The sequence below is a fragment of the Peromyscus maniculatus genome, chromosome 1 (genome assembly GCF_049852395.1).
Source record: "Peromyscus maniculatus bairdii isolate BWxNUB_F1_BW_parent chromosome 1, HU_Pman_BW_mat_3.1, whole genome shotgun sequence".
NCBI lineage: Eukaryota > Metazoa > Chordata > Mammalia > Rodentia > Cricetidae > Peromyscus > Peromyscus maniculatus.
This window is the reverse complement of record NC_134852.1, coordinates 59,820,328-59,835,511: the sequence shown is the minus strand read 5'-3', so window position 1 is coordinate 59,835,511 and position 15,184 is coordinate 59,820,328. Positions and strand designations below refer to the sequence as shown.

Below are 15,184 nucleotides of genomic sequence, written 5' to 3'. Positions count from 1 at the left end.
AGCAAATGCTAGACTTCTGACCCCAGAAAACCCTAGCCCTGTATACATGGTGTGAAATATACCCATTCTGTGGCTGAGAAGTCTGAGAGGCCCCTCGGCTCATTAGCAGTAGAGCCAGGTCTCTGGACTCACTGGCGATGACACTGTTCACCTTGAGTCAGTGGACGGGCTGCACATCTTCTCTCTCTGCCATGGCTTCTTACAGGACCATGCTTCTAGACCAGTCACCTCCAGGGGACCATTTTGGATCTCACATAGTCAACTTTAGAGGCAGCTCCTATATGTGGGCCACTCCTTGTTCAAGGACGAGGCCAAGTGGATTCGATTAAAAAGATTGAAATATATAAATTTAACACATCTTAACCGATTCTATTAACATTATAACAAAGGCTTGATTATCAATGATAGTTCAGAAAATCTCTTCAGAACTCCCGGCATGCCCTCTCCTACCTGTCCCCGACAGTCACAGTGCTGTTTCTCTTGGTGTGGCCTCTCCGTGTGGAGACACATGCCCACGCCCTGCTGACTTCCTATGGGACGGCAAACACAGGGAGGAGCAGTAGCTGAGTGTATGTATGCCCCCTTCATCTCCGTGGAGTTTGCTTTCTTCAATTAGAAAATCTCTTTTCAGATGGACAAGAGCATACATAAGAGGCGGTAAGAGGAATGAAAACATGGAGCATGTGCCTGTTGAAGGAATGCATGACTCACATCATCACCCTAATGTACCTTTCTCCTCTTCTCTCCTAGTTTATCCTTTGCTTCAGCTTCTACCAGTGGGAGCCCATGACCTACGGCTCTTACCGCTACCCTAACTGGTCCATGGTGCTTGGATGGCTGATGCTCGCCTGCTCTGTTATCTGGATCCCGATTATGTTTGTGATAAAAATGTATCTGGCTCCTGGCAGATTTATTGAGGTAATTCTACTGGCTCCTTTCCCCCTGCTAGCCTCTCCCAAGGGAGAGATCCTAAGAGCTCTATGCATTAAAACCAAAAGATTCAGTAAACACATTCAAGAAGGATACCGGGTGAGTAAGCGATTGCAGTTGCCGCCGATTCTATTAAACCATTTTTATTATGTATTATTCCTGTGACAGAGGAGCCCAGCCAATCGTCAGGCTGAGCTGTTATTGTGGTATTCCTCACTGTTCTGGCAGCCCTGGGATGGATGATCAGAACGTCTCCTCTTTCCTAGAGCTTCCACCCCCTCCTCCTCGGGCCGCTATTTACATCTTGGAGTTTGTTTTTTAACCACACATAGGGTTTCCCCTTCCCTAGTGTTCCTCTACATCCAAGCCTCCTCCCTCCCAAATGTCACCACTGCCCCCCATTGTTCCTGGGTTAAGAATGGCTGAAGAGCCACGCTGATTGAAAATATGATGACTCTCAAAAAAAAAATATGATGACTCTCAGGGTGTAATATGCATTGCAGGGCACGGTGAGAATGAGGGAGGCTGGCTTTTCTTTACTAGCTGTCACAGTTAGGTTCTGTCGCTCCAATAAAACCATGACCAAAAGAAGCTTGGGGACGAAGGGCTTACTTCTTCTCAGTATTCCTAGGTCTCAGTCCCTCACGGGGGGTGGGGGGTGGGGGGTGGGGAAGTTGGGGCAAGAGCCCGAGGCTGGAACCTAGAGATAGGAACAGGAGCAGAGGCCACGGAGGAGTGCTGCTTACTGGCTCGCTTGCTCCCTTTGTTTTCTTATATAACTCAAGACCATCTGCCTGGACTGGCATTGCTACAGTGGACTGGGCCCTCCCATGTCAGTCATGAATCACGACAATGTCCCAAGACTTGCCTACAGGCTGATCTGATGGAGAAAATTCCTCGGTGGTTGGCATTCCCTCTTTCTAGATGATTGTTGCTGTGCCAGGCTAACTAGCACACCAGCCAATCCCTATCTGAACCCATTTTACTCTTGTCCTGAAAATAACCCTGACCTTTTCCACAGAGTGGGTGGGGCTGCCACTGAAGAACCACCCAGCTTTTCTTACTTATGAGAAGTCACACCTGTAATTCTAGCACTTGGGAAGTACAAGTAGGATGATCAGGAGTTCAAGGCCGTCCTTAACTGTATTGTGAACTTTAGACTAGCCTGGGCTATGTAAGGAAAAAAGGACTCTTGCCTAGGTGGGCTGAGAATGAGTGAACTCTGTCTCCATCCTGAAGGCGTTTGGACCATATCAGCGCTGGATCAGGGTCTGATCCAGAGGCACCTGGAAGCTTGTCATAAATGCAGACAATCAGGCTCTCATGACTGCACTGAGCTCAGTGGAATCTTGGGCTCATTTTCCAGCGATTTAGATGCATGCTCACGTTTAGGAAGCATTTAGACCAGTGGTTCTCAGCCCTCCTAATGCTTTTACCTCTTAATACAGTTCCTCATGTTGGGGTGACCCCCAACCCTAAAATGATTTCCATTGCTACTTCATAACTGTAATTTTGCTGCTGTTAGGAATCATTATGTAAACATTTTTTGGAGCTAGTGCTTTGCCAATGGGGTTGAAACCCACAGGTTGAGAATGGCTGAGCTAGAGCAATGTAAACAAGAAATACCTGTTCACTGGGGTGGAGAACGACCGTGTGGGGTCTGCTCTTGGGCAGCTAGATCCATGTGAGGAAGAGGCTGGAGGGAGAAGCAGGATGGGGGTGAGTGCATGGCCAGCACACAACACTAGCAGTCACTTGGGGTGGGTCAGTAGGTAGCCCTTGTTTTCACTGACCTCCAGATGAAGATGGGTCCTCATACTCAAGTTGTATTCTGGTTTGCATCCCCAGAAAAATCTGTTCATTGTCTTCTGGTGTAAATCGACTCTGGCCCCAACTACTCCCAGGGTGACACTCCTCATAGCCACCTTCCTGCCAGAGTACTCAAGAATCTCTTTCTCCAAACAGAACCTGCTGTAACCTCTGCTACTGTTGTTGCAGCCTGGAATTCTCTAGATTGATGGGTTGGCTGTGCAAATTTATTATGGTTAATTTGGGACACAAAGGTTGCAAGCTGATGATTAAGGGGAGATTAAACTAACAGCTATAAGAACCAGATTCCCTTTAATAGGTAATAAACATATAATTATTCCCTCTTATATAGTAAGAAGTAAGCTTTCTTTTCTTTTTCTAGATGTTTCTGTTAGATTTTATTTTCTATAAAAACTTCAGTTGAAGGACTAGAGACACCCCATTATTTTAAAGCTAACCTATATGAACCTGCACTGCTGAACCAAGTCAGAAACATATTTTTGTTAACAGATAATTAAAATCTTTGTTCGCGCTTGGTGATATATCTTTGGGGTTGGTTTTTTTCTTTTATTTATATACTTTTGGGAAATATGCTAAACAAAATCCAATTATTTTGATGTAGCAATCCACCATTGAGACTACAGAACAAATGTAATTGAGCCCATGACTTTCGCTGTTTGGGAGCAGAGGTAGAAACTTGTGGGTTCTCTTCACTTGGTGGGGGGAGATGTATAATTAAAATCTGGGCCTTTTGTCTTCTACTGATCTTGTGCAAGGCAAACATGGAGCAATCATAATGATGCTTTTAGGGTGATGTAAATAATTTCAAGTGAACCAAACCAAGTCTTGATTTTTCCATCCTTGGGCTGGTTAATGAACGCGGGCTAGTCTTCCTGATCGTCTCCCTCACTGCAGAAACCTCTTGGCTCCAGTGAGAGATCTGGAGCAGTGGTCCCTAGCCTTTTGAAGATGGCTAGGGGTGCCATAGTGGAGGAAGGTACAGTCCTGTTATAACTACGTGTGTCTTTGACTTTTTTTGCAGAGGCTGAAGTTGGTATGCTCACCACAGCCAGACTGGGGCCCATTCTTAGCTCAGCACCGTGGAGAGCGTTACAAGAATATGATTGACCCCTTGGGAACCTCGTCCCTGGGACTCAAACTGCCAGTGAAGGATTTGGAACTGGGCACCCAGTGCTAGTCCAGTAGTGTGGATGGTCCTGCATTACTCCTGGTTTTCCTCTCTTGCCTCCCCTTCACATTTTCGCCAGCTTTATCCTCAATTCTCTTCTTTCTCCCCACACTTCGCTTCACAGCCGTGCATGAGAGTGTTCCATAGAAAAGTAGGACATAGTGTCTGTCGCATGCTGTAGTGAGAGTCACACAGACCACTGGAAGCACTGTCTGCCTGTGTCTGTGATATCAGTTTCTGGAAGGATTGGTCCCCTGATTGGGTGCTTCATTCATCCTGCAGGGGGTGGGGGGATTGACAGGTGAGTGCTGGCAGGTGCATGGTTTGGCAGTAGAGAAATTCCCATGTGTGTTCTCATTGCTGGAAGGAGTAGGGCATGAGGAGAATGCAGACATTCAGGACTGTGGATTTGGACTCATCAACACCATCCAGCTCAGGTGGGCAATGCCATGATCTCATTCAGAAGCTGAAAGTTCAGGTCAGGTGCATTTAGGCAGAGGCAGTGCTGGAATTTGTTCTAGATGCAGACAAGGCTGGTAGGTGGATTTGGGCACCACTGGGTGGTTTGGTTTGCATATCCGTTTCCTTTATTTTGACCAAATATACCATGCATTCGGATGCTTCATCTCTCTATGCTGTGGATCTGAAGGGACTGTCCATTCTCTTTCCTCAGTCTGTCTGTCCTCCTCCTCCTTCCCTTCCTCCTCCTCTTTCTCTTCCTCCTCCTTTCCCATCTTTATAATAACCACATTTGGGAGTTAATTCTTTGGGTCTTTTCTTCCACCCCCTGCACAAGAAGCCATACTTTGATTTGCATGTCTACTTTTGTACCGCTGGTCTATTTGCCATGATGTCTTTAGCACCATGGTTCGGTGCCATGGTATGCTGTCTCTTTGCCTCCAAATCTCTTTCTATAAGCTGTAGATACCTTGTCCTTCAACCTCTGGGAAAATGAGACTTACCTTGGTTCTGTCTGTATATTATATATATATGGGACACAAACTCTTAAACGATACTTTTTCAATTTTTACTCCTTTTTAAGTAACAGTAAATGCCAATTTTGGCCATAGGGAAATCAGAGAAATCAAGAGATTGGTAGAAAGCAATCATATTATTCCTCACCCCTGGGGTTGTACAGCTTAGGTCACTGTATTTCCGGGACTTTCTGATAAATACAGCTTAGCTAGATAGTGAGTAAGCCAATTAAGACTATAGCTCTTAAGACTGCATTTAGCCAGTTCAATTTCTGGAACTCCCTATTCACAGTGTTTATTGTTACTGCTCTCTAGTGAGAATAAGCCACCCATCTGCAGAGCCTGGCCAGGCGCACCCTTTATTACAGTGTCTCCCAAGCAGACATATATGAAACTCTTAAAATGTGATGTGTGCTCATGCAATATGTACACATAGCATGTAGTGGTGTTTTCTGTCCTTATAAATATCTTAGGAATCACCACAAAGATGGCGATTTTAGAGTAGCATAGTCTGGGCTTTTATTTCTTTTCTTCTTATAGTATTAATATCGCAAGCTAAAATAGTTTCCTCTAGGGGAGACTGGTTCAATCATTTTCTTATGAGTTGTCTTCATATAACAGGGTCTCAGGCAAAGTTTTTGGTTCAAATCTTGTATATTGATGTGACATTTTCATCCCACACAATTGCAATGATGCCCCAACAACAGATTTTAACGTATCCTTTTAAAAAGATGACTCCACTATGTAAAGTGTCTGAAATCATTGTATTGGACTCTCCCTTTCCTAGGGCAAGTGCTCACACCATCTGCCAACAATGATGGGTACTTGGATTTCCCAGAGTAGCCATGACAGGTTTTAGGGAAGGGATCGTGATGGGTTTTGAACTCCTGGCTTTCATGTCTTTTCTATCAGGGTTTGCCTTCCCCCTTCCATTTCTCCTTTCTCCCAATTTCCCCAAAGTAGGTCTTGCTAGACTGTTACAGAGATGGAGTCTCAGGCTTCCCTTATTTTAGGAAGATAAGCTGTGGGCTCAGCTGTCTCCTATCTGCTGTCATTATGTTTTCCCCAGAAAGCCACACTGATGAGCAGCCCATTCCTGCTCCAATATTGCAGGGTGGTCCCAGACTTCGGTGGTGTGTGTGTGTGTGTGTGTGTGTGTGTGTGTGTGTGTGTGTGTGTGTGTGTGTGTTTGGGTCAGTCTGGAAACCACCCGCAGCCCCACCAGTTTGCAGGTTAGGAAAAGCACACACGGGATTTGTGTGTGCTTCTGGCTTCCTGTTTTCCTCTGGGCTGGAATTGGGACTGGTGCTGGATGCCAACCCAATTTACTAATTTTTGCCTCTGTGATTAAAAGAAAGAAGTGGGGGAGGCTGTGGGCACTGCCGGATGTGAACTGAGAGTTGGCTTACTGGAGACCTCACTAGTTAGGGCGTTTGTAACTGGGGCAGCTATAGCTGTGTCTAGTAGGATGCGTTTAGGAAAGACCTAGAAGCTGCCCCTGAGTACTTGTCCATTTTGTTGTTGTTGCTTTTTTTTTTCTTTCTCTAATTTCATAAAAAAGCTGCTCAGAAGGACAAAGTAAGAAAAGGTTCCAGGCTCACCTGGACACAGCTGCCTTTGAAGTTTAGTTTTGTCCACATTCATTGCCACATTGAACTTCAAGGCTCTCCCTGGGTGTCTGAGTAGTTTCCATTCATGGTGTATCTCAGCGTATGCCTCCTGAGGACTCGGTCGGGATACTGAGAGCGGATATGTATCCGTCTAGATGGACTGTTTCCATGCTACTAAAATGCACACTCGATTGGAAGAAAAAAAATGAATGAGTGAATAGAAAATGAAAGCACTGTCATAACTGCCACCTGAGCTTCTCCCTTGACACTGAAGACTTCAGTTCCCTGTGTGCAGTGGTGGGGAGTTTACCATCTGTGAGATGATGTCATACCACCAACCAATACACTCATTCAGAGAAAAACAAGCCATATGTGAAAAATAGTAACCCCTTAATATCCTTAAAACAAAAACCACCATGTATTTATTAACTATTGATGTTGTGGTTCCTTATGCAAACCTTTGTGTAATTGTCTTGCTCACTAGAAATTTCTTCTAATCTCCAGGCTGTGTTTGTTGTGAACAAATGTGTCCAATTCTGGTCTTCCTGGTAGTTGTTTTATCAGCCCCTGTGTATTTTTTTTTTGCATGATATCTGTGGTCAAGGCAAAATCCTAATGACCTTGACGTCTTCGGAACTTTTGCTGAGTTTTTAATGCGTGAGAGCTGCAATTGCTGCGTACTTCAGGGAATGGCACTTTAGAAAGAGTTGTACACAAGGACTTTGGGTGGATGAGACTCAGATTTCGCTACATTGGCGCAGCACTGAGGGGAGGGGTCAGGGCTTTGTTTTCCTCCTGTTATTTATGTGTGCCTCAGCGCTTCCCGGTTCCTTTCTGTCAGCATGGGCTTCCCAGGCCTTAAACCGACACTTTACTCTTCATCTCCTTGGCCGTGGGTCATTGTCCTCTTCCCAGAGGCTAGCACAGTAACTGTTGCTGGGCGTGCAATGGCGAGGTCATCCTGACTGTGGGATTGGGGTTTGGGTCTGGGCACTGGCATGAGTTAGGGTGTTCTGTATGGTAGGTTGACATGCAAGGTGTGGAGGCCAAGACCAGCAAGCCTGTTTCCCCTGTCTCGAAGTGTGTGCTATGCAGAGCTGGCCTGAGGGTTGGGAGTGAGATTTCCTGTCTTTCTCTCACTTAGCTGTGCTTGCCTAGAAGAACCAGTGTGAAATATGGTCTTGGCATAGGTTGCTGTAAACTGCCTGTTGAGAAAGGATTTCAGATGGGTGTTCCTTACCCCTGAAAAGCAAACTGAAGTTTGATTAGTTCCTGAGGACGACGTCTCCAGGTAACTGGCTGCCTTACAGGTGTGCTCTATCACTGGGGTGATGGTAGGCGTCAACTGGGAACTGCTGTGTCTCTCATTTGTCCGTGTTCTTTTGCACTTTATTATGGACCTATCAAGGAGTATGTTAATTATCAAATTATGTACTTGGGTAGTGTTCTAAATGCAAGAATCTCATGTGGGCACTATTGTTCATGAATAAAGATGTTTCCTAGTCAGGTCCTTATATTTTTTCATCAACTGTACATGAAGAAAATATGTTACAAAATGATGCATCATATATATCTATCTATCGTATAGAGTGCTTATTATATATTGTGCATTATTCATTTAAGAAGTCATTACTCTTGAGGCCCTACCTCAAATTTTGTATTTATGTGTACAAATGCAATTTATGGTATTATATATTTGCCTATTACATACTGTTATAAATTAGAGTTTATCCTAATCATGTATGAGTCCTCGAAAACCCCAAATAAATGTCAGTGTTTAAAGCACACTGCTTGCCATTGTGTCTGTTACAAACCCCTTACCACCACCTTTCTTTTTTAACAAATGGACTTCAGGTGTGCCAAGGGTAGGCTGTTTTATTGTGAGAAGCCTGGCACAGCTGTGAAAAATGACTCTCCTGGAAAAATGAGGCATCATTGTGTTGTGCAGAAACAAATATCAATAAAATTGCTATATTTGCAGCCATCAGAACACACCATTGTACACTGAATTATTAATTAGTCCTCAGGGAGGGAGGGAGAAAGGGAGGGAGGGAGAGAGAGAGAGAGAAGAAGAGGGAGAGAGAGAAAGAGAATATGAACAGATCTAAATAGAGAGACTGAGCTAGATAAATCTTTGTGTGTAGTACAATTATTATTTTGTCAGTTTCCAATTTTATTTAACTTCATCTAGATAGTTCCTGACAAATGCTAGGCTCCAGGCATCTAGATAGTTCTTGACAAATGCTAGGCTCTGGGCCAAATGAACTTGGTAGAAAAATCATCCATGTTAAGTAAACAAACCAAAAAATGTTCTTCTTCTCTATCCAAGTAGGTGGAGCCCCCGACTCCCTGTCCAGAGACATGCAGAGGAGGTCCTTCCTGTGCTATGCTCTCTCCATCTGATCCCCTTAGCCAGACTGCCTTCTAATGAGAAAGGTGCTCACATCCTGTTCCCATCTTTTGCTTAAGCTTTAGATGGCTGCAGGATAGCCTGGGTCCATCTTTGTAGGAGACACGGATGCTCAAAGTGGATACTGGGATCCACACACTGAAGCATGGAGTCCATCCTGTGGTCAAGCCTTGGCCTAGGAAAGGCCTGTGACTGTGAGGTTGACACACACCTAGGAAAGGCCTGTGACTGTGAGGTTGACACACACCTGGGAAAGGCCTGTGACTGTGAGGTTCACACACCTGGGAAAGGCCTGTGACTGTGAGGTTGACACACACCTGGGAAAGGCCTGTGATTGTGAGGTTGACACACACCTGGGAAAGGCCTGTGACTGAGGTTCACACACATAGCTGGGAAAGGCCTGTGACTGTGAGGTTCACACACACACAGACACACACACACACATACACACACACACACACCTGGGAAAGGCCTGTGACTGTGAGGTTCACACACCTGGGAAAGGCCTGTGACTGGCGTTCACACATACTTAGGAGAGGCCTGTGACTGAGGTTCACAGACATTCCATCTGGCTGAGTGTCTCGGTCAGGGCTCTTGAAATGTGATGTGGGCCTGTGGGGAAGATGGAAGGGTCAGTGGGGTGCTGGGATGAGCTTGCAGTCAGCTGGAAGCAAACACAATGATAGTACAAAGGTGCATCTGAGTAGTTTAAGACAGGGCAGAGGGGCCTGGGGATGTCTCGGTCAGTACAACGTTTTCCATGAGGAGCTGACCTGATTACCCCAGAACCCACATGAAAAAAGCTGCGTGGAGTGGTGCCTGCTTGTAACCCCAGCACTGGGGAGGTGGAGACAGCAGCATGCCTGGGACTCACTGGCCAGCCAGCCTAGCCTACTGGCAAACTTCAGGCCAGTGAGAGGCCATCTCAAAAAACAGGATGGATAGCAGCTGAGGAAGGACAGTTGAGGCTGTCCTCTGGTCTCCACAAACACACACACATGCACATACAGTACACACTTACTTGTGTCCTTGTACACACATACACATGTGCGCAGATGATGGGATGATGGATGAAGTTTGAAAGTGTCATATGTGTTGAGAGTGCCAGTTAGGACTTGATGGTCTGGTGGTTTCCATGCAATATGAAGCACCGACATCCCTCCTCAGAGCCCAGAGGACAGACATCTGTGGGGTAGTGGGCTGGTGTCTCCTGGCAGAGGCATCTTGGAGATGAATTTATTCTTTCTTGGCTTAAGATTTTTGATAAATGATATTAAAAGATTGTCCCTGTTTCAGCTTTTCAACAGTGGAAGTTGCCATGGCCATCTTGCTGGCTACTGCCTCTCTCCCTGGCTCCTTGTGAGTGCTCTTAATCTACGTGGTGCCTTGAGACAGAGTGAGAATCACAGTGATGGCACTGTGCTGATCTCTCACACAGCTGCTATGCTCTAAGAGGTGTCCAGGTGCCTGACAAGTGTCTCTGGACCCCTGTCTTTTCTTCTTCAGGACTGTCTGACCCTAGCCACGTGTGTTATCACCCTGGCTTGCTTTCTTTACCTCCTCTAGATCACACTCTTGTGATGTCCTCATCACGGGCGGGCCCCGAGCTTGTCTACAATGCACTTGTTCTCCCTTCAGCGGCCTGTGGGCTGAGGTGGCAGTGGCTGTCTGTGTCTAGACCTTAAAGGCGCCACCTGTTTTCTTTTTGTGCCCCTTTGGGCTTTGAGAAGAACATGTCCTGGCTACACCATGGCCAACAAAGAGGAAGGGCAACTGGGATAACGTCACAGACCTGCACTGGGAGGAGGGCCAGTCCACCTCCTGCAGTGTGCATCAGAGTGGCTTATCAGTAGTCAGCCTGGTGGAGCTGAACCCTAGCCAACTCGAAGACATGCAACACCCAATGCTTAGTGTTGCTAACAGCATGGAGAGTTGAACAATACTAATTCTTCTGAATATTATGAGAAAAAAAGAGCCAGCCGTGTGTTTTGTGGCCATTGTGCAACCATAGGCAGCAGATGTGTGTGGAGCAGCCACGAGAACAGGTTCTGTTTAAAGGTAAGTGGAAGTGATATGTGAAGCTCCCAGGCAGACCTGCTCTCTTTCTCTCCTACAGTCTGCTATCTGGAATACAGGTGCAATGGCTGGAATGCTGGCAGCCAAACAGAACCACAAAGCCAATAACTACATCTTAGAGATGATGGAGAAAAGATTGGAAAGGACCAGGGTCCCCAAGGGCTCCATAGAGCAGGTAAATTAGCCTTGGACTGCCCAACTCTAGAATTCTTTTACCTAAGAAGAGTGGTTATTTATCTGGGAGTTTTTCCTATTATTTGATACCAAATAAAACCCTTACCAAGTAAAATCCTTACACAGAGAGTAAGATGTACTGAGGTGAGGAGGAGGAGGGGCCAGAGAACTACTCAGAAATGTGGAGAAGTTCATTGTCACTCTGTCAGCAAGAAGACATTGTTTGGCTTTTGATGCTGGGTAAGAGCCTGAAAGCATTGGAGACAGCAGAATCAACCCCACAGGCTACTGTGAGAGTGTGTTGCATAAAGCACACACTCTCTCTCTCATCAAAAGCACCTCTTCCATTGCCCACCCCATCTTCTGAAATCTGCCAATAGCTCTCCCTTGCTTTGGGTTGGCAAGCCTGCTTGTGAGAGCTGTATTTGACCCTTAGGTTTTACACCTCATTTCGTGGTGCTGGGGATTGAACCCAGGTCCTCATGCGTGCAAGACAATGGCTCGACCACTGAGCTCTGCCCCAGCCTCAAGTCCACACCTTGGTGAGGTAGGCGGTGTCTTTCCTAGCTCAGTGTGAGTTGAAAAGTACGCCTTCCTCCTAGTTCTCCTGCAGAATGATGATAAATGTGCTTCTAACACGAATAAAGGATTGTTTAAGGCTCAGAAAAGAAGGCCTGGGTGAATGCTTTGTGCACAGCCCTGGATGACAGGCAGAGCCTTTGTAGATTCCGTTTAAATGGCACAGGGCTGCTATCCCCTGGATCACCTCTTTCCTGCTCTCTTGGTTCCCATGGTGAGTGATTTTCCTTGAACACTGCTGGCCTTTAAACCCACTTCCCACTCTCGCATCCCGTCAGAGGAAGGAGGCAAACCCTTGGCCTTTCTTTCTTGAGGAGGTCACTTTGCTTTCTGTTCTCATCCAGTTCAGTGGGCAGATGGCTGTGGCAAGGTCCAGCCTGGAGGGAGAGCAGATGGCTAGTCCATTCTGGCTCTCGCAGAAGGCTCTACTCTCTTAGGACTGCCCCTTGTATTAATGAGGGGATGTTTTGGCCTCCTGTTGAATTTTCTTATTTCTCGATGGGTTAAGAGCTCGGAAGGGAGTAGTGGTCTGGTGTGTGGTTTGTTTGAGGTCCCTAAAGACCTCAAAGAGAATGAATTCATAGGCTTAATTCAAGGACACATTGTATAGTTTAATAATGCAGTGCATGCCTGTAGTCATCCTGCCTGAGTTTAAAGCTTGGCTCAGCTATTTATCTGGCCAATGGCCATTTCCATATCTATAAAATAGGTATAATAATCCCATCTGCTAATTGGGTTGTTTTGGGGGAACACATGAGTTAATCCATTGCAACCACTCTGAGCATCCCCCTTGATCATGGATCCAATGCTTGGATGAGGAACAGCTTGCCCCTCATTATCCTGCTTACTTATCACTTATCAACACCTTGATTGTGTCCTTAGAAACCTGACCTTCATCTGAGGTGGTTGTGTGATGGATTAGAACAGTTGCATCATAAGCATTATGAACTGTCTTTATCCATGTGCCTATTTGTAGCTTTTTCTACCTATTTTCCCTACTGACCTATATCCAGCTCTATTTTAAAAGTGTTTGAGGCTTTAAGACTGGGTACAATAGTTAAATCAGAAGAACAAAGGTCCCTCTAATTTGAATGTGATTGAAGTTGATTGTATCCATTAGAGAAAAGCTCAAACTTGTCATCAGTAGAGCTTAAATACTCACATAGAAATAGTGACCCAGAGGACGGCACATCCACTCAACCCCTCTTTGAATGCACATGCATTTCAAGAACTGAAAACACCTTCTTTTACCGGCCTTCCAGCTTCTGTAGGGCACTTGGTGCCATGCCTGTAAAGGAAGAAGCTTGAATGTTGCTACGCCTTCCTGGCTGTACCAGCAACTTGGCACTTTATTGATTCTCTAGGGCCATCCTAACCGAGCAGTTCAAATCTGAGAACTTTGAAGCAGAGGGATTTAGCCACTCCCAGCTCTGAAGCTTTGACTGTGAAGTCAAGGGAAGTGGTTGAGTCTCTTTGAACCCTCCTGGGAGTCTGCTGTCCCGCCCCTTCCAGCCCCCAGCAGCCCCTGCTCATGGTAGTCTGCAGCAGCCTCTGTCTTCCCTTGTGCTTCCTGGTGTCTCATCTCGTCTGCTCTCCAGAAATATGGAGCCTGGCAGTCATATGAGACTGGGTTCTCTCTGATGATCTCAACTTAATCACAGGTACAAAGAGCCTATTTCTAAATAAGGTCTTATTCTCAGGTACTAGGGGCTGGGAATTGACCATGTCTTGGGGCAGAGTGGGAGGCACAATTCAGTGTGTGATAATACCAACCCCTCATTGTCTCCATTTAAATATTTACTTAATTATTATTAAGTTTTAGAAAGTTTGATTATGTGAATGCATGGGTGTCTGTGTGTGGGCATGTGCACGTGAGTACAGGTGTTTGTGGAGGGCGGAAGACAGTGTCAGATCCCCTGGAGCTGGAGCTGCCGGCAGTCGTGAGCCATCTAATGTGGGTGCTGGAAACTGAACTCAGGTCCTCTGTCAGAGCAGTATGTGCTCTTAATGACTGAGCCTCTTTACTCCATGTCCTCTCATTTCATAAGGAAATGGACCACACGCCCCCTTATGTGAAGATATTCTAAGGCTGTTTGGACAAAGAGGACTGGCTTAGGAAGGGGAGCTTAGAAAGCAGCAAAAGACGTGTGTAGTTTCTCAATCTCGGATCTCTCCCCCATCTGTGGACTGAGTCTCTATACTGGCAAGGACTTTCCTCCTCACTCTGTCAGAGCCGCTATCTTGAAGGAAGTCAGCTTAGAGCAGCTCTGGAGGTCAACAGAACAAGGCAGTTTGGTTGTTGCCTCGGTCACTGTCGACCAGAAAAGCCTGGTTCTCCGTGATGGTTCCAGTGGCAAAGGCGTTGCTTCTTTCATTCAGTAAGCAATGATCAGACCTCCGACATCAGACCTCCGACATGAGCCAGGCACTGCTCTGGTGGAAGGAAATGGAGGTAACCAGAAAGACAAACGTCCTACTCTCAGGGCTCTGTATTACCGTCCGAGAGACGGAGAACACACACGTAAATGTGGGAATAATATTGTTCATCATACCACACGTGGAAAGGGAGTGAAGCGAGAGCCCTGGGGGTTGATGACATACTGCTCTAGGCAGCATCTTCCTAGGGAGACAACTTTTCAGCAGAGATCCAAGAGTTGTGTTCAAAGAGAACAACACAATGGTTTATGGATGTAGCCTTCCAGGTAGGAAGAAAACAAAGCACAGGGAAGATAGTCTGTCGGAGGAGCAGCAAGAAAGCCCACCTAGACTGAGAGAGGGGGCATGGGCCGAGAGAGGTAGGAAGCTGAGTCAGGGCCTTGGAAGGTAGTTGGATTGCTATAAAACACAGTGACTAATGCAGGATGTGGGACAAGGGAATATGATTTGGTAAATACCTTCAAGAAATGGTTGGTTACCCCCTCTAGCGTCATGCCACTACTGTACCAACGGGCACATCTTGTCTGGCAGACAGGTAGTGTAGCATGCAGGGTTCACAGCTGTGTAAGGCTGTGGATGACAATACTCTCTCAGCAGCCTGTGGGGTACCTCCCAGCACCATGAAAACTTAGCCAGCAGGCAGGACACTTCTGGCTCCATTCCAGCTTGGTTTCTTGGTGTCCTGCAACCAAAGCATGTGGTGCCTTCACAATACAATTTTATACAGTTTGGGAAGCAGACTGTGATCTCCATGGAGTGACTGAATTGTAAGGGGCAAGTACGGAGGCAGAGAGCAGCTGGGAAGAGATAAGAATGGGCCAGAGGGGTTGGGAACACTGGGGCTGCTGAGAAGACCCCCTTTCCTCATGGATTCTGCAGGGTTTTTGATGGCTTGCATGCTGGCAGAGGGTATTTGAGGGTAACTGTGGGTTATTTGATTAGATTGTGCAGTGAAGGCCAGTGCCTTCCCTTAGAAGTTAGCAGAGAACATCTTTGG

At 46.2% G+C, this 15,184-nt stretch overlaps 1 protein-coding gene across 1 annotated transcript in view; it reads left to right on the top strand.

The window, feature by feature from the left end:
- Nucleotides 1-8,494, top strand: part of Slc6a5 (solute carrier family 6 member 5) — a 56,535-nt gene extending 48,041 nt beyond the window's left edge. Inside the window, exons 15-16 of the mRNA XM_006990100.4 lie at nt 751-918; nt 3,782-8,494. Coding sequence (XP_006990162.1) covers nt 751-918; nt 3,782-3,937 — 324 coding nt within the window. The 3' untranslated portion in view covers nt 3,938-8,494. The remainder of the gene's footprint in view (nt 1-750; nt 919-3,781) is intronic.
- Nucleotides 8,495-15,184: the final 6,690 nt, after the last annotated feature.